The 20,723-nt window shown below is 41.3% G+C and overlaps 1 protein-coding gene across 4 annotated transcripts in view; it reads left to right on the forward strand.

The window, feature by feature from the left end:
• The window catches only part of gria2b (glutamate receptor, ionotropic, AMPA 2b), a 48,242-nt gene extending 42,689 nt beyond the window's left edge, over positions 1 to 5,553 (forward strand). For 2 of the 4 annotated variants that reach the window (XM_072663797.1, XM_072663796.1), the window contains exons 15-16: positions 1,895 to 2,029; positions 3,526 to 5,553. In XM_072663797.1, the coding sequence (XP_072519898.1) occupies positions 1,895 to 2,029; positions 3,526 to 3,690 (300 nt within the window). In that variant the 3' untranslated portion in view covers positions 3,691 to 5,553. Of the gene's footprint in view, positions 1 to 1,894; positions 2,146 to 3,525 lie in introns of all 4 variants that reach the window. The other 2 variants (XM_072663798.1, XM_072663799.1) reach the window with 1 other exon arrangement.
• Positions 5,554 to 20,723: the final 15,170 nt, after the last annotated feature.

The following is a 20,723-nucleotide window of genomic DNA, read 5'->3' on the forward strand; positions in this document are numbered from 1 at the left end:
GTGTGTAAATATGACCTCTGTGTGTCTGTGTGTCACGGCAGCGCTGTGTTTCTCTCTGTCCGTGTCTCAGCTGTGCCTTCTTACCCCAGATGCCTTGTCTTGAGCATCCCTTTAAATGGTCCTCTAGCCTTCTGTATACAAGCTTTATTCATACCTCCATACCACAGCTCAGTGTACTGCATTGGCCTTCGCTATATTTGTGAGTTCATGAGTGCACGTAAACATAGGTACTGATTCACTCAAGCCTTTTGCATGCGGCACCGTAACTGCACTGAAGGAGTGATCCAGCATTTCTCAACCTGTTATCTATTAATGTTAATGAAGTGTTAATTACTCTGCACAAGAGTTTTTGCACGTAGAAAAGAATAAAAGAGTTACAGTTAAGCAGTGCAGGTATAAACACTCTAAACTAGACAACAAAGGCAGTTTTACATGTTTGAATAAATATTATGATTTTATGCATACTTTAATTGTCTTATTAAAGTAAATTCATTGTGGATTTTAGATTTATTATAATTTTTTTCAGTAATTTTAGCTCTTATAGCTCTTATTTAGCTCTTTAGCTCTATTATTATTATTATTATTATTATTCTCATTATTATTATTATGGAGATGACTGAACTTTTCAGTTTATCTAGTTTAATGTTTATTGGTTTATTAGTTTAAATTGATTCACGGATTCATACTGATTATTTGTAATTATATAATCTTGGGAAGTTGCCAAGTGCTAGTACTGTAATACTCATACTGCTTTTATATTATTGATATTTGTTATTATTATTTATATAATATTGATATTTGTTATATTATTAGTAATTCCACATTTCTAAATGCTGTATAATAAGAATGGGCAGTTACTGAATAACTAAACATTTATGCAATGTTTTCTAATAGAAGGTTTTTTTTTTTTTTTACTAAAATATGTTTAATGTAATCTTTGAGAGATGGGACTAGTTTCCAGAGGGAGGCATTTGCTGTAATACATCACCACATTTATTAATTCATGGTAATCTAAAACTGGGAATAAAGAAATAATAAGGCACATCGCTCAGGGTAACAGTGTGGGTGGAGCTTTCAAAAGCTCTCACTAGTCACCATGGATGCCACAAAATCTTTAAAAAATTAAAGGAACTGGAGATATGGAAATACAAAACTACTTTTTTATGTTTCTAGTGTTTGAAAGTATGTTAAATTTTCATATGAGCAGCTTTGGCAAGGCATTATCTCATTATCTCATTATCTCATCCCTACACTTTATTAAATTATTATTACAAGTTAAATTATTAGGGTGTAATGGTTAAAGAATTAGCAAGTCTCATATCAGGGGTTTATTTCCTGGCAGCAGGTTTTCTGCTGTTACGTGAGTTCACTGAAATTACACACTGAAATGACTGGCTCTGGTAACTAACCACATGCTACAGTTATTCCAGAAAGACATCAGGTTGGACATGCTGGAGTACGCCTTTAAGCTCAAGCCAAACCAGTAACCATGAAACTGTGTTGTAACGTGTTGCTATTGGAGCTTTGCATTTGGCCAGACATCAAAGGCTTCAGTAAATCTGCACTCCATTCAAAAACAGTCAAGCTACTGACCTCCATCCACTACATCGCTTTCAGTGACCCACACAGACCAACATGTTAAACTGCCCATTTCCAGAAGCACCTTAAACACCGCTGTCATCCTGAACTGTGCATTTGTATCCACATAGAAGCCAAGATTACATGAATTTGCATACATATACATACACATTGACATATACATATCTATACCTATACCTATATCTATATCTATATCTATATTTAATGTATATAAATATATATGTGTTGTTTTTGAGTGTTTTGAGCGAGCGGCCCACGCCAGCCACTAACGGACGGCCCTGTGTACGTTTTTCAGGAAAAGACGAGCGCGCTCAGTCTGAGCAACGTGGCCGGCGTCTTCTACATCCTGGTGGGCGGCCTGGGCCTGGCCATGCTGGTGGCTCTGGTCGAATTCTGTTACAAGTCGCGGGCCGAGGCCAAGCGCATGAAGGTGGCAAAGAATGCACAGAACATTAATCCCACTTCCTCGCAGAATTCACAGAATTTTGCCACTTATAAGGAAGGGTACAACGTATATGGGATCGAAAGTGTAAAAATTTAAGTGGGGTAGGATACACGGCCGTCGTCCCTGATTTCTCCCCTCGTGCACGCTTCTTCTTCCTCTTCTTCTTCTTCCTCTTCCTCTTCTTCTTTTTCCTCTTCTTCCACTTCTTCTTCTTCTTCTTCTCTTTGGCTTCCATCTACTCCCCCATAACCCCCTGAATGTTCTATTGAATGAGGAGATATTTTGGACGAAGGTGGATCGTATATGTAATGTTGTATTGGCTTTGATTCCTATTCAAAGACTCCTTCCCTTTCCTCTTCTCCTCTTTTTATTGGTCCCCTTTCCCTCCTACTCCCTGCTGTCCTCTGCACCCTATAATGAAAGAAAAATGTTTTCTTTCCATCCATCATTTGAGCCTGTTCGTTGACACCATTGGTCATGTATGACTGTCCAGCTGCTCCTCTACATGACCATCCATGCCTGTGATGTGAGTTCCTGACTGTGCTTTGCTTACAAACCCCTCAGTGACCATATGGTACTTGTTTGTGTCTCCAGTTTGGATGTTCTCTCTCATGTTTGGTTCATGTTGATGTCTCAACACTGCTACAACGGGCGTCAGATGTTTGGGGACACCTAGGTTTTTAGAATGTTTGTAGGATTAACATTATCAGCTCTCAAATCGAGAACCTGTTTGTTTTTTTTAGTTATATATATATTTTTTTCAAAACACTTGATGAACGTGATGATGAGTGTTGAAGGTCAGTATGCACTTAAAATATCCAATTAAAAATCCATTATGAATTAAACCTAATTAAAACTAACACACTCAGCAGCAGAGAATGTGGTAACTTGCTCTTACAGCCCTCAACACTGTAGTCTGGCAAGTACACCTATAAGAAGGGAGGTGAATACACACTGATGCTCTGAGTGAGGGGGTGCAAGACATGCCCCATTTGCAAATAGATGGTGCCAGGAGCCAATGGGAAAGGTGTGAGTTTTACTAATCAAGGTCGTAAACATTGAAATGCACTGTCACGCCCCAAAAGCGCCAGTGGCCAATTAAATTGTTTATTTACTTTAAAAAAAACTTTAGATGTTCCAGCAGCAAATCAACCCCCCTTTTAGAGTGTTCTCAAAGCCTTAAAAATCTTTCTGGCCACCATTCCTGCTGTTTAATTTCCTTTCCTCTATTACACCTCACTGAATCTGCTGCATTTACTGCCTCAGGAAAAAAACACATAGTGCATCCAACAAGAACAGCAAAATAGTCCTATTTCAGAAGAAGGCCAGGTGTCCCCAAAGCACTGATGTCCAGTGTAGACGGTAGGAACACTTCCAGGGCTTTTTGAGCTCACAAGCTATATGTGTATGTGTGTGTGTGTGTGTGTGTGTGTGTGTGCTGTGTGTGTGTGTGTGTGTGTGTGTGTGTGTTTGTGCGACAGGTGACCTTTTCGGACGCGATGAGGAGCAAAGCGAGGTTGTCAATCACTGGTAGTACTGGAGAGAACGGCCGCGTGATGAGCCCAGAGTTTCCTAAAGGCGTGCCCGCCGTACCCTACGTCCGGCCTGGCGTGGGCATGAGCGTCAGCCTAACCGACCTGTCCTGAGGGATAAGACCCCGTCGAGTGCCTTAAACAATGGATTTCAATAGAGCAAGTTCTTTCCCCCTTCTCTCACTTTTTCCTCTCTCTCTCTCTCTCTTTCTCTCTCTCTCTCTCTCTTTTTCTTTATCTCGATCTCTCTCTATCTCACCCTCTCACTCGCGTGAATGGGAGTCAGCGGCCCATGCTTGATAAAAAGAGACATTGTCCCTCCTCCAGCCCTCCTTTGAATAGACTCACAGCGCTATCCCAACTATCCCATCTATTCCAACACAACAGGGGCTGATGACATCATTCCCCCGGTGGCGGACGTGCGGAGAGTGTCGACTGCTGAGAGCTCGTGCGGGAAAGCTAGTCATCGTCAGATTATTCGTGTGTTTGTGTGTTTTGTAGCTACTGCCACACCCCAAACCTTCACGTGGGCTCAAGCACACACCGGCATCGTCTGCATCAGGATGTGCAATGTTCTTTTGTTAATAAAATAAACAACAAAAAATAGCTATAAAAAGTATTTTTTATGTATTTTCACACGAGAAACAGCTTTTAAAGAAATCTGCTTACATACCGGTTGCATATACATATAAATATATAAATATAATATATAAACTTGTACATCTTTAATCGCTCTGTACTTTTCAGGCCTCGCTCTTATTAGTTCGCCAAATATATCGCTCATCACCGCGTAATTTATTCTTACCAACTTTTCCGAGTATAACTTAATCTCATGAAGCTCATTTTGGTGTTCTGAAATATCTAGCAATGCTTGACATTTGGATCTGTTCTACTAGTGGCGCCGCAGATACGTTACTCTTGTTTTCATCGGCTCCATTACGAGGATCTGTTGTTTGTGTTTTTTTCTCTCTCATCGAGGATCAGGGTAGCAGTTCTAATGTTAAAAATAAATTAATAAACAAAAATACAAAAAAATGCAGTTTACAATATTAATGAAAACTAAAAAAAAAAAAAAAGCAAAAAATAACGTACCTTATTGTATTATTGCATAATGTTTTGCTGTGAATTGAATAGACGCATTACACATCAACAAACTGGTCTGTTTAAAATGCCAAATATGTGAGTGTGCCAAATTACTACTGAATATAGTCCTACTATAATCTGTCATCAGTGTGAATGTAGTAAATACATTCTGTACGTTTGTTTTCTTTTTCTTTTGTAACTAAATGTACAGTTTGATGGACTACAGTCATTCAAATATAGATTTTATTGGTTTATTTCAGTTCATAATAAAGTACAGTTCAGCACTACTAGCATGTTATAACTTCTAAGTTTGACTCTGTTAAGATTTTGCCCTCAAACTTCAATTTCCGGGGTTATATCCCAAGGATTGAGATATAATTCATAAAATTATGTTGAAAATGAAATGTCAAAACATTGCTAAAAAAACATCAGAGCATGTTTAGTTGCTGGTACCGCAGGCCGATGTGGTGCTTTTGGACGTTCTCCATTGGATCACGACGCGGCAGTGAGCACTGCTGAGCACAGCCTTCGTTATTATTTGAAAAATTCCTTACAACTGATACCGAACTGTGGAATACTGAATTCTAGGTTACCCAGAACATAAACTGTAGGTCCTCTGAGTCTTAAAGGTGAATTGGCTTAAATATTTGCACATTCGTATGTTTTTGTTTCTTTCTTTTTGCTTTGCTTCAGTATTTAAATGACTTTTCATCTTCAGCACAAGAGCAACTACCACCTATATACCTAATATCACTAATATCACTTTTACTGCTGTCATTTAAAACCAGTTTGGGTCGATTCAGTCTCGTTTCAGACAGTTCTGTCACTTTGTAAATGAATGTGTGCCAACTTGTTTATTTTTTGGGACTCTTTCTAAATAAAAAGTGACTAATAGCTCTGTGTGTGTTGTGTGGTTTATATTTATTGTGGTGGTGAAGTGAACCTGTAGTACTGTATTGCTCCCAAACTGAGCACATCTATTAGAGCAGCTCAAAAAATAAGAAATATCATGAAAAAAAATGATTTAAATGCACAATTTATTCAAATGACTATGATTAGATTATTAGATATTAAATATACTAATCTAATGCCATACTGAGAGTACAAGTCAATCAAAAAGCAATGTGTAATTCACATACAGGACAGTTGAATTTTTAACTGAAACTATGATAATGAATAAAATATAATAATGAATGGATGAAATGTGTATTTATTAACTACATTCAGAATAAATTAGAGAATTCAAATAACAGCAGGTCTGAGAGGAACAAAATGCTGGCAGGAACAAACAGTTTACAGAGCAGAAGCTGGGGACCTCGGACCACCAGTGATTACGATTGGTCTGATGATTTTTTTCTGGAGCCACTGAGAAAATCCCAACATGATGTGTCACTTGCTGCTCTGTCATCGTGCCGGTTGCTACTTTTCTTTGCAGCGACAGATAGACAGGCGGACAGACAGAGAGATAGACAGACAGACAGACAGACAGATAGACAGACAGACAGACAGACAGACAGACAGACAGACAACTAGATAGATAGACAGATAGATAGACAGACAGACAGACAGACAGACAGACATACAGCTAGATAGATAGACAGATAGACAGACAGACAGACAGACATACAGCTAGATAGATAGACAGATAGACAGAAAGATAGACAGAAAGACAGATAGATAGATAGATAGATAGATAGATAGATAGATAGATAGATAGACGGACAGACAGACAGTTAGACAGACATACAGCTAGATAGATAGACAGATAGACAGAAAGATAGACAGACAGACAGACAGACAGACAGATAGATAGATAGATAGATAGATAGATAGATAGATAGATAGACAGGCAGACAGCCATACAAGCGACAGACAGCCATAAAAATCGGATGAAAAGACAGAAATACAGACAGACAGACAGATAGATGGACGGACGGACACACACGGACGGACGGACGGACGGATGGAGGGATGGACATACAGACAGATAGATAGATAGATAGATAGACAGACAGACAGACAGACAGAAAGACAGACTGTCTCCTCATCCCTCCTCTTCCCTCTTCTGGCCCCACTGGGAAGAGCTGAAGTGTCTGATGGCTTTCAGAACAAAAGATCTCCTGAGTCTGTCTGTAGAGCAGCTCTGTGGCAGCAGCCTGCCACTGAACTCAGCTCCTTTAGTCCATAATGATGGTCTACAGTGAGTGACCATCATCGTCCATGATGGAGAGCGGCCCCCCTCTCTGCCACTTCAACCACAGAGAGAGAGAGAGAGAGAGACAGAGAGAGAGAGAGAGAGAGAGAGAGTATCAGATTAGAGCTGTAATTTCACCTAAATGTTAATCCAGATTAAGTTTCTATTCTTCAACTGTTGCTTTAAAAATAAATAATAAACTGTGGAGTGTATCACACACACTCTCACACACTCACTGCTGAAGACCTCAGAGCTCTAGTGTGGTCAGAAGGTCCATAAAGACTCATCTGTGTGTGTGTGTGTGTGTGTGTGTGTGTGTGTGTGTGATGTGCTCCATGACGTGTGTGCTGTAGTGTTAATGAATGTCACACTTCTCTCGGAGATTATCCTCTCCCTCAGTTTCGGCCCATATGCTGCTCCACTGTTCCCCACCTCCGTTTCCAGTTCACCTCAGAGTTAATTAGCTTTATTAAAGCCCTGTATCTGCCGCGCTCCCACCTGAACCGCAGGTAATTGGGACAAATCGAACACTGGCTATAGAAGGCAGAGACACATTAGGGGAAACTAGCAATAGATAACTGAAGCTGAGCTGGACCACAGTGCTTCTGCTGCTACACCACGGCCTCATTCACACCGCGGGCAAATCTCACTGCTTTCATAAAGGGCCGGTGTCATGAAAAGCTGACCCTTCCTCAAATGATTCAAATAAAGGACTTCAAATAGTTCATAGATGGACACTAAGCTGTGAAAACAGCCCATTTTGAGATCATTATTTTTGTGATGTCACAAGATCTGCCTATGCAGCCTACCACAGTTTAGCCCCGCCCACTCATACGGCAGCACTGTATGCTTTTAAATAAAGCACAGGCAATAAGAACAGGGCTCTTTTACATACACTATATGTCCAAATGTTTGTGGACACCCCTTCTAATCAATGCATTCACATTCTTTAAGCTGGACCCATTGCTGGCACAGTTTGTGCAGTTCATGTAGAGAAGTACTGCCAAAAGAATAGAACTCAACATGATCCTATCAGCATCATGCTGCCAGGTGTGGGCTAGAGGGGTATAATAAAGCCCCCCAGCACTGAGCTGTGGAGCAGTGGAAGAACTGTGTTCTCTGGAATGATGGTGGAGGAGCTCCATCCAGTACTATAGCTTTTAAAGCACATGCTGTACTGTATGTTCAGTAATTCAGTGAGTTCATTTTTGACTATTGTACCATGTATTGTGTGAGCGCTCAGACCCGAATGGGGGCTGAGTATTTGAATATTTTATATGGGAGTGCTCGCCGTCCTCTGGGACTCTGCCACTTCGCTCTGTGTGAACCTTGGAGGCTGCCTGCAGGCACGTCACAAGCTCTGCTGAGAGAATCAGAAATGATCATTGTGTTTCTGCACATCCTTAATAAAAAATGGAGGAGAGCAGGTCAGCAGCTGCAGTGTCTGAAAACGCACTGCTCCTCGCGCCTCCACACACACTTAACCCTGCAGGACAACAGCGGCCCTGAAGCTCAGAACTTTCCTCTGGAGAAACGCTTCACCTCCCACCTTCCCACTGTTGCAGTGTCCGCTGTGTGTCCTGACGTTCTTCTGGAATCAAGGTATTGATAGAAAGTTTGTCCCCCTTAGGCTTTACACTTACATTTACATTTACATTTACTGCATTTATCAGACTCTCTTCTCCAGAGTTCTTACAGAAGAGCTTCACTGTTTACTGAAGAACAACCTCAGCTAGTTTAAATAGACTAAAATTCAGATCCTCTAATCTTAGACTCTACTAAACACAAGTCAATATACAGACCATAATACTCTACTCTTCACCCAAGTCCTCTCAGAAGAGGAGGGTCTTCAGTCTGGGTTTGAGGACAGTGAGCGTTGGACTCTGCTGTTCGGTTGAACGTTGAAGACGACCTGTGCCGATGATGAAAGTTCTGCCACTCCAACTCATCCCAAAAATACTGGATGGAGCTCCATCATCACTCCAGAGAACACTGCTGCACAGCTCAATGCCGGGGGGCTTTTTTGTGCCCCTCTAGCCCACGCTCGACCCTGGGTATGGTGACCATCCCCTTTTTGCTGGAGAGCTAAAAGGTGCTACAAAGGGTGCTTTGAGCGATGCCATAGAGGAATCATTTCTGTAAAGGAGATAAATGTTTGAAGAACCTTCAACATATTTATACAAGTCAATATGAAGGTTCTTTTTCAATAAAATAGTTCTTTATGCAACCAAAAAAGGGTTCTTCTATAGTATTGATCAAAGTTCCCTTTGCAATTGCTCCAAATTTAAGCTTAATGCGTCTAAATGTACCAATAATAAGGAGTGTCTGCAAACTTTTGGACGTTCTAGTAAAACCATGGTGTCCGACTGTCCAGTCTCTCCCACACAAACTGGTCGCTGGTCGTATGCCAAAGCTGTGGAAGTTCTCAGGTAGCTGCAGAAGTGCTGCAGTCATTAGTGGAAGGCTGGCAGAGGCGTGCGGAGACAGAGGAACAGTGGGACTGGCCTGAATCTGCCAGAGCACATTGGAGCCACCATCAGAGCAGCCAGCCTCCTCTTTCATCCTTTCTCTTTAATAAGCTGCTCCACAGTCCTTCATCTGAGTCTTGTTAAAAGATGGAGATGAGAGGACGTCAAGAAAGCAGAGACAGTGTTCTCCAGCGGTGGAAGCAAACGCTCAGAGCATGTGTCGTTAAAAGCGACAAGCCGGATAAAACGCCGTGTTTAAAGGGGTGAAATCGGGATGCCAATTAGACGCAAAAGGATGAAAACGATGCTTTTATTCCCTCGCAGGTGATGCATGATGCTGCACACAGTGACAAAGGTGCTGTTGGAGTGCTGAGCAGCACAATAACAGCCATTCAGAGTGCATCGTGCTCGGCCCAGACGAGGCAGGTGTGCCCACGGTGCAGACACATAAACAAACAAGCTCACAATTAGCATTTACCTAACCAGAACAGCAATGCTGTCACGAAACACCATGCACCCCCAAAACTTCAACTTCACAGCAGAAGGGAAAAAGCTCCTTAACTTCCAATGGAAGTCAATCAATATTTGATTTCAAGTCATTTTGGAGCATTTCTATTGGTCGATGTATCATGAAATTGTGGCAGAATGTAAAGCATGTAAGGAACATTAGCAGAGCAGGTCCACATCTGACCATTGGAGACATGGACTCCACAAGACCTCTAGAGATGTCCTGCTGTGGTATCTAACACACCAAGACTAGCGTTAGCAGCAGATCCTTTAATAAGTCCTGTAAGTTGTGAGGTGGGCGGAGCCTCCATGAGCATCAATGAGACTTGCTGCTGGTTCTTGCTGGTCCTTTCTTGGAGCACTTTTGGTAGGTACTGACCACTGCATACTGGACTAAACACCCCACAAGACCTTCCTGATAATGTTCTGGAGATGTTCTGACCCAGTCACTGTCTAGAACATCACAGTTTGGTTCTTGTCAAAGTGTCTCAGATTCTTACGCTTGTCCATTTCTTCTGCTTTACCACCTTCATCACCTTCATCACTGACTGTTCACTCACTGCCTAATATGTAGATCCACCCCATGTTTTGTATATCCACTTCGTCTGTCAGTGGTGTTATTGTTATGGCTGATTGGTGTATATAATTTCTTTAATACAATAAGCGAATAGACCACATAGCAAAGCCTACGAGATCGATCTCCAGAACTCGGCTCCTAATACAGAGCCTTCGTAATGTAGTACAGCCTTCATATCTCCCAGTCTACCATCTATAGCAGGGTATTGATTGACAGTCCCAGGAATCTAATCTGCAGTCATGGTTTTATACTCACATTAAATGTAGGGTGAATATGTGACCCTGTCATGGGAAATGTTCAGAGCAGATATTGGGGTCATTGGTCACTGGGCCATTAGGAAATAATTAGACTCCGTCCAATTATCCAGCATCATTACAGTAACAGAGGCGAAGCGGGTGGAGGTGACCTTAGAATGTAGCTCTATATTAGCTTATAGTTGGCAATAAAGACAAGACTGATGTAGGAGCACATCAAACAAACACTATAAAATAGTATTTAAGCAAAACAGGGTTCTAGATACTGTAGTACTGAAAATGCTCTATTAGGAAGCATATGCAATATCACATACAGATAGTCACTTAACTTAGAATTGAAGCATCCATGGTTCTGTGAGGTGTCATGGTTCATATTAGAACCAAAGCCTTTAAGAAGCCCTATTTTTAAGATGTTACTGCTGCTGTGTGCTTTGTGCAGCAGTGAAACACACAATCCTACAACAAATAAAATGATTTATTATTTAATAAAATAAAATAAACTCAAATTTTAATAGCCTGCCATCCCAGAACAACAAGGAGTATTTTACCTTTTACTGAATTTGTTAACGTTGAAAATGATAAATAACCACCCTCGACTCGTATTCCGCGGTTGTGTTGTGTGTAGAGTGACTAACAGTGTGACACACACACTGTAATTATGAATCCTGCATCTCCACAGCAGCCTAACAGCTTCATGAGGACGCCGCCAATAAATCACGGATGCTTCTAATCAGCGCAGGAACGTTTTTATTCGTTCTGTTTCATAACCATAATAAACAATAAATCTATTCTAAAGGAAGCATCCAGTGTCTGCATTTTCGGGGAGGTGAAGATACTGTGGACTGTTTGTCAAACTTGAAATTGAGCTCAGAATCATGGTCTGTTCAGAGCTGGATTAGAGCTTCTGAAATTATTATTGTGTAAGTGATTAGTCACAAGACTTCAATCCAGTATGAATCCACAGTGTGTATAAATGTGCTCCAGTATGAATCTCTAGTGTGTTTAATTGTAATCCAGAATGAATCTGCAATGCATAACTGTAATCCAGTATTAATCTGAAGTATGTTTAACTGTAATCCAGTATGAATCTGCAGTATGTTTAACTGTAATCCAGTATTAATCTGTAGTATGTTTAACTGTAATCCAGTATGAATCTGCAGTATGTTTAACTGTAATCCAGTATGAATCTGCAGTATGTTTAACTGTAATCCAGTATTAATCTGTAGTATGTTTAACTGTAATCCAGTATGAATCTGCAGTATGTTTAATTGTAATCCAGTATGAATCTGCAGTATGTTTAACTGTAATCCAGTATTAATCTGTAGTATGTTTAACTGTAATCCAGTATGAATCTGCAGTATGTTTAACTGTAATCCAGTTTGAATACACAGTGTGTATAATTGCAACCCAGCATGAATCTGCACTGTGTGTGTGTACTTTTAATACAGTGTAAATTCACTATGTGTAATTGTAATCTGGTATGAATTTACAGTGTGTCCAATTGTAACCCAGTAAGAATCTGTAGTATGTTTAACTGTAATCCAGTACGAATCTGCAGTGTGTTTAATTGTAATCCAGTATGAATCTGCAGTGTGTTTAATTGTAATCCAGTATGAATTCGTAGTGTGTTTACTTGTAATGCAATACAAAGCTGTAGTATGTTTTATTATAATCCAGGATGAATCTGCAAATTGTGTATTTACTACTACTACTAACAATATTAATAACAAAGCCTCATCATCATCATCATCAATGACAACAACAACAACAATAATAATAATAATGATGATGATGATGATGATAATTTATATAGAGCCTTTTTAAATCCAAGAGACTCACATCAGCAACAACAACCACAAAAATCACACACACACACACACACACACACACAGTTTCCCAGTAGGAAGGGAAGTGACTCCGCAGACTAATGCATTAAACGCCTCCACAGTAAGAATAACTGCTTTTGTCAGTGTTGGTGTGGTTCATGGTTTATGCTGGAAAACTCCTGTTTAAGCATGTTTATAAAGGTTGTTATGAACAGCTTATAGCTTCAGAAATACGTCTCTACAGTGAACTGTTTCCTAACCAGACTTTCAGCAGGTCTTACTGACCGCCTGTCATCCACATCACCCTCATACTGTATATACGCCACTGATAAGGACATGGCTGTCCATGGCTGTCCACGTCTGCCCCCGTCGCCCCCGCTCGCCCCCGCTCGCCCCCGTACGAGCCTTTTTCAGTGTTCAGAGCTCGCTGGCATTGTGTGTGGAGCGGAGAGGGAAAATAAGACCTGCTATCCGCTGGCCCAGTTGTCATGGAAACAGCATTAGCAGTGCGTGGGGGGAACAGGATGGCGGGCTGGAAGTGTGATTGGCGAAGACGGCCCTGTCATTTCAGTCATTTGCACGGCGCGCTCTCAGGCTATCAACACCTTTTCAGAGCCGCAGAGTTGCGTAAGAGCGATCCCTGTTCAGTCAGGGAAAAAACAAGGAGTGGAAAACAGCGGAGAAGCTGGAGAGCGTCTGCGGAGACGGATGCTCATTAATGCACAAGTTCAACTAGTGATCGCAGCCTCACACCAAGTGGGTTTCTATGGAAACCCCTCCTGTGTAGTGGTTAGTCTGTGCATACATAAGAGATTTGGCATTGATGTGAGAGCGTCTGAGTGTGTGTGTGTGTGTGTGTGTGTGTCGGTGAACATGCTGAGACGGATGTGTGTGAGGCTGTGTGCTTGAACTGTCCAGACAAAAAATAGTTTCCCCTTTTTTCATCCATAGCAACACATCACTGCTACTGGTTCTGTGTACTGGAGTATCAAACATGCACATGTCCAAATGTTTGTGGACACCCCATCTAATGAATGCATTCAGCTACTCCTTGTAGAAAAGAAGTACTGCCTATACAATAGGACTCTCTCTTGCTCATGACCCTATGGGCACCATGCTGCATAATAATACCAGGCGTGGCCTAGAGGGGGGTATATAAAGGGGGCATATAAAGCCCCCCAGCATTGAGCTGTGGAGCAGTGGATGAGCTGTGGAATCTCTGGAATGATGGTGGTGGAGCTCCACTCAGTACTTTTGGGATACTGAGTTGGGGGTGATGAGTTGGGGTGGTGATCATCATCATCCAATATCCTGACCTCAAGAACTAGTGCTCTTATCGCTGATTGCAATCAAATCCTCACAGCAATGCTCCTCCCCCAAAATCTAGTAGAAAGTCTTCTTCTTCTTTGCACAGTAGAGACGGTTACTCCAACAAAAGCAGCAGGAGAAACTATAAATGATATAAATGAGCAGTTGTCCCAATACTTTTGTCTTTTGGATGAGATGGTCAGGCGTGTTGCTCAGCTCGTACCAAAGCTCAATGGATTCCGTCTGGAACGTCTACAGGAATAATTCAATACAGGGATACAGTAGATGGAATTATCTGGGTATTTTATCTTTCCCGATCTTCAGCAGAGGCAGTCCGCAGTCCCTTAATAGCCCACATTGTTCATGCTCACTTACACACACACACACACACACAGAGCCATAAAGTTAAATGGTGTGTCTCTCAGCGGGAGTGACATGTGATTCGTGTCGGTCTGAGGCTCTGCTGGAGTGTATCATTTTCTGCTCTTCAGCTGAAAAAAAGAAAAGACAAAAGGCTGGTAGCTGAAAGCCTGTAGAAAAAGAACTGGCAGCTTTATTCTGTTCCTCCCCCGGTTCCTCTCCTCCAGCTCTAGAGCCTAAAAAGAGCCATTACTGTCTCCCTCGGGAGGAAACATGAGCAGACAGGACAAGCTTGAACATGTTTATTTGTCTCTGACTGTGTTTTGTACATTTTCAGCAAAAAAAACAAAACAAAACTGTCCTCTGTAGGCAAGTCAGGACCAACAGAGCTGACCTACAGAACCGACCGGACCGCTGTTATAAGATTTACAGCGATTTCAATTTCCAGTCAAAACAGCCGTTAAGTTCTTCCATTATCGGCAGATCTTTCCGAGGAGATCAGATAGAAGATAATCATGAGGAAGGCGAAATACTGGGACCCCTAACAACCCCCTGTAAGACCTGGTGAACCTCATGTTCTTTAAGAGGGAGAAGAAAATCCAGCTAGACTCTCGCCTTAGATCTGAAACATCCCCCAGAGCCTGTGACCATTTTTCCACCTTGAGAAGACAGCTAACTCAACACTGAACGAATGTGGAGCCGATCACGAAACTCTTACTGCTGGTCTCAGATCAGTAGTAAGGTGAACCGAGCATTCCAGTCCAGACCTCAACATCATTGAATGTTTTAAGGAGGACTTGGACAGTGAGTCTTCCGAGAAGAAAGGCAGCTGTAATGAAGGTAAAGGTGGAGCTTTGAACATCTGGAATTAGATCTAGATGTTGGAGCTTCTGTTAAACTACTTTTTAGTTTTAATTAATTAATGCAAAAACAGGCTTATTCTGCTTTTGTTGGAGTAACTATTCCTACTGTCCAGGGAAGAAGACTTTCTACCAGATTTTGGAGGTGGAGATCACCACCCCACCTCAATATCCCCAACACCCCCACTCAGTATTCCAAAAGTACTGGATGGAGCTCCTCCACCATCATTCCAGAGAACACAGTTCTTCCACTGCTCCACAGCTCAATGCTGGGGGGCTTTATACCCCTCTAGCCCACGCCCGGCATTAGGCAGCATGGTGCCAATAGGGTCATAATAGGGTCATGAGTCCTATTTTATTGGCAGTACCTCTTCTCTACAGGAACTAGACAAGCTGTGTGTGTGCATTTGCACATCTGTGTCAGTAATGGGTACAAATTAAAGTAGATGAATGCATTCATTAGATGGGTTGTCCACAAACATTTGGCCATATATTGCATCAATATGTTCTGACACTGTAAACTGAACAAAAACTCCCCACCCCTGAGTGTGTCGACATGCGTCAGAAAACCTTTCAGTACTATTATGTGTTCATCAGAAGACCTCATGCCCTCTGGGGAGTGTGAGGATATTTTGCCTAATGAGTGGAATCTACCATACATAGCCGACCCTGACACTAATCCACTTAGTGTGTGTAAGAGTGTGTTTTTGCACTCTTTGTGGGGGCCAAATATCCCCAGGAGAATAAAAAACATGAGGATTTTGATGCTGGTTATAGCTCACACTGTGAGCTTCCATGTTTTGGGATCTGTATAAAAGATGGACGAGGCTTTCGCTCTTGTTAGATGCGCTGTATTTTTTTTATGAGTGAACACGAGTGTGAGCGCATACAGAGTGCAGACTGGATCAGCAAGAGCTTATTATTGTTTTTATGTTAATTCAGAAAAAAATGATAAAACACCAATAACACAAAGCAAGTCATGTGTTATTGGGGTCAGTTTGGGGTCAATTTGTATAGATATATGTTTTTATTGTGGAGCTCAGACAGAGGCAGTATTTAGGTCAGGCCACTAGAGGAACCACTGCTGACCGGCTGCGTCCGAATACTGTACTGAAACATCCTCTCCTAGATACTGCTGATCTGGTCCTCATGTGGATCCATAAGCTAGTCAGCTCTGCCAGTGTAGTTACTAAGTCCATGAGATCCAGATCAGCAGAATCAAGGAGAGCTGATAAGAAGGTTCAGGAGAATGTTCAGGCGTAGACAAGCGAGGGTAGGTTGTGTCTTATGTAGAGCGGGAGCTACACAGTAAAACAGTGAATAGAGCACCCCCTATTGGTGCTTGTATTTGTATCTGTTTAGAATGGATTATCTGGTTATTATTAATCATGTGTTCATCTAGGGTTGCATCTCTAACATATTTATAAATATATATATTTAGTACATGGTATTGTCAGATGAAGACGTTTAGGAGCTCCTGACATAAATGACTGATGCTTTTCATCATAACCATGTTTAATCGTTGTGTCGGAATGTAAAGAACATCATCAGTCATCTCTCTGAAAACTCACCATATGTTCTCTGAAGGCTGAGACAGATGTCTCTCTGAATTTAGCTGATTTATAAAGATGGATAAAGGCGGAGCATGGAAGTGTCTAGAGAGGTAAAAGAATATGAAATGCTCTCAGACTGAAGAATGAAACAGGTGTGCTGTGCTGGGTCACGCTGTTGTGCAGCAACCACCTGCTGAACGGAGTACAGAGTTCACCCTGAATTATCCAAACCAACAAAAGCAACTATGAGCCAGGAGATTTGCATAAATTAATCAGTTTGTTTCACACGCCTCCTCCACACTTATTCATCACTCTCAGTGTGAGGCGTGTTGTGAAAATGAGGTATAATCCAGGAGCGCTCCTACTGTTTCCTGCCAGTGACCTCTTTAGCAATCAGTTCCTGACTGAATAGCTCCACCCACAAAAAAAAACAAAAAACATGAGTGTACGACCTCGTTTTCAGATCCGCAGTGCAGAAAGCCAGGGCTGTGGGACAGGTACTGTACACCTACTTTACATATAGCTGATATAGCATTCTCTGACCAATAGAACGGACCTGACCCTACACATGACCCTAACGTCACCATGCCTAATGCCAGGCGTGGACTAGAGAGGTATAAAGCCCGTCCAACACTGGGCTGTAGGGCAGAGGAACTGTGTTCTCTGAAGTGATGAAGGAGCTCCATCTAATACTTTTGGGATGAGTTGGGGTGGCAGAACTGATCATACAACATTAGAACCGGACCTCAATTATTTTTTAATTGGAACAATAAAGCCAATTAAATTTTTGGTGTAAAATAAACTGAATTTAAGGTAATCCAGTTCAGTCCACCAGTTACAAAGTGATGCTCTGAAAGAAATCCTGATACACTGGAACCAAGAAACCAAGACAAGCTGATTCAACAAAGTCAGTTCAATTAACTGGTAAAATTCAGTTCAGCTGAAGTTCAATTCACCAATTAGCCTTTTTCAAGAAAGTCCACCCTGATGAAAGGAACAGCATGGACAGCCCAAGTTGGTCAAGCTGGTAAAGTTGGTTGACCAGTTTAGCTCTAGGGTAACTGGTATACCAGCATTGGGTAGGTTTTTGTTTGAGTTGAATGGTTTAGCTGGTCAACCTTAAAAACCTGAAAAAGCCAGACAACCAGTATGGTCAAGGTTGACCATGCTGGTTGACCAGCAAGACTGAGCTGATTGATCTTTCAATTTCAATTTGATTTTACATGATTTGATTCAAAGGGCTTTTCTCAGACACATGCCACATGCCATCTTTACTTTGGCCAGTGGCTTCGTCTTCAGTATAATGATATTTCTCATTTGAATAAGATCATTAAACAGATCATTAAACACATTTAATGCTGGAACAATCTAGAGATTAATAAAACAGTTTGATCACTTGACCATTTAAAACTGCAGCACATAATCATTTTGCCTCCATTGAAGATAGTTTTGAGTCAAATATGACTAGAAATAAGTTGAAAAATCTTTATATTAATATTAATATTATATTAGACTAGGAAATACTGCACACATCAACAACTCTCTTCACTGGCTTTCTGTAGCTGCCTGTACCTGTAGCAGATTCAAAACCCTGACTCTGGTCTACAAAGCCCAGACCGGACCAGCCAGCTCCTCCGTACTTGATGGCGATGGTCAAAAGCCGATCTGCACCAAGAGCCCTTCCAGCTTCAAGTACGGCTCGGCTCGACCCGCCATCCTTTAAGATCCACGGAAGAGCGTCCAGACTTTTTACTGTCCTGCACCAAAGTGGAGGAACAAACTTCCCCTGGGTGTCCGAACAGCAGAGTCCAACGCTCACTGTCCTCAAACCCAGACTGAAGACCCTCCTCTTCTGAGAGCACTTGGGTGAAGAGTAGAGTATTATGGTCTCCATATTGACTTGTGTTTAGTAGAGTCTAAGATTAGAGGATCTGAATTTTAGTCTACTCAAACTAGCTGAGCTTCTTCTTCAGTAAACAGTGAAGCTCTTCTGTAAGTGGCTCTGGAGAAGAGCGTCTGCTAAATGCTGTAAATATAAATTCATGCTGATTTCAGTGGCACAGCCTTGGTTTTGCAGTGCATGTTGGTTTTGCACTCCTGCTCTACATGAAACAGCCAGAAAACAGCTTCCTGCACTGCTTTTTTGCCACAGGTGCTGCACAGTTTGAAAGCAGCGATGAACCAATGAGAAGATCAAACATCAATGATTTTAGATTGAATTTAAATTAGCTTGGTCATGTGACGGGGGGATATGTGGCAAGCAGGTGGGAAATCGTCTCTCAATTTTCCCCCAAAGCCCCTCCATGATCCCTGCAGTTCTTGGCAGATGGGGAAACGAAGGGGCACTCCGGAGAGATTGGTTTTACTGTGTCCTCCAAGGCAGGCCAAGATTAAAGCTTTCATCTCTAATGGAAAACTGTGATTTATGCATGTAGATGTCTGGACCGCTCACACGCTGTCCCTATGTACATGCATACTGACCATTAAAGCAGCTGGGGGCTATTACTTTTGATATATTTAGCTTCAGGTACTTACCAAAGAGTTCCTTGGTAAGAAGAGCAGGATTTGAGAACTACACTCTTCAAGAATTCCACCAGTTTTTAAAATGTGTTTAAATCAATGATTGGATCAGATTGATTTCTTTTCAGTGGGGGTGAATAGAACCAGACATTGGTCGCCATGACTACGACACAGATACAGCCCATATTTTATTTCCCATCCAAACCCACCAGTGAAGCAGTGAAGTGAGTCTTCTGAGTTTTATATGGAATGATGATGATGATGATGATGAGGGTAAAATAGTGGAGAATCTCAACTAATCCAGTTTTCCACTACACCCTGCAGCATGTATCCCTCCACCATTTTAATGATCTGATTTTAAAAGCAGGTTCTAGAGCCGAACTCTTCTCAGAACTCTGGTAGAACAGTGTCTCAGGCATCAGGCAGCGTCTTCATCACCATTAGGTGAAGAACTTTCTGTGAGGAGCTTTTATTAGAGCTTCAGACGTCTGCTTCCATTCACCTCCACTGTAGTTCTGTAATTCTGACTGGGGGAGGTTATCTAGAACAGAATGATTCACACTAAACCCCCCAAACCTCCACTCTGAATGACTTTGTATCTTACAGTTTCTTAAGCATTTAATTATGTAGAAATTTGAAAAAAAATTTTATTCCTCTTTAAAAATAACATACAGTATAGCTCATAGTATTTCCATGTGTGTGTTCACTGTTAAAGTATAGACCTGAAGACTGTAGGGAGGCTCTAGCTGTCTTTTCTCATCTGGGTGCCTGGCGGGTAGGACACACTGCTGCTCCCTCATTACGACATGAGCGTGATGCATCCTGACATGAACGTTTTACATTGAAATCCAATCCAAGGACGAACTACCAACAATTTACCTTGTTTATTCAACTCCAACAAATTTCATTAAATCATTCATTAAGAATCTTTAATTGAGTATTTATCTTTTTATATTTATATTTATTTATGATGTTTATGTGTTGGAATATATAAAGTCTTATTAAACCTTCTAAAGCCAGTAGTTGGTTATTAACTGCTTATTACTAATTTAATAAGTCATAACTATTGTGAACTAAAAAAGCAACTTACACATATACATCATAATCCTATTAGTTGTGTGATTTACATTATTACTATGCCTTTATATAGAACATGATTTCGCTTATGACTGGAATTGTAAGATGGAGTTACTGCTTAATTACACAGTGATAAATAGCAGCCAGTTAATTAGTAGTTACTGGCTTAATAAGGCTAATAAGAGCACAATATTGGACACCAGAAATGAAATGCAAAATATTCTGATGTGTAATATACAAAATAAAAAAAAGATTCATTCTCCTCAATTACTGCTTAAAGTAGAGCAGTAATGAGCACCAGCTTCTGGCTCAGTACGGTTAATAAGAGTCTTACAAGAGCACTGCGCTTCAGTGGCCCTGAACAATCTATCCAAAGGTCCTTAAGGAAACCAAAAGGCATCATTCCAAAGATCCACTGTTGTAAATGACATGTAAGCGCGAAGCCTAGAACTGTACATCCAACCCTAAACCCACTAAGGATCCTTTATTTATTTATTTATTTATTTAGAGAATATATGAGGGCTTATCCCGTACTCCCTGCCCTCCTATCCCTCCCGCAG

Source organism: Salminus brasiliensis, chromosome 19, assembly GCF_030463535.1.
Source record: "Salminus brasiliensis chromosome 19, fSalBra1.hap2, whole genome shotgun sequence".
NCBI classification, from domain to species: Eukaryota; Metazoa; Chordata; class Actinopteri; order Characiformes; family Bryconidae; genus Salminus; species Salminus brasiliensis.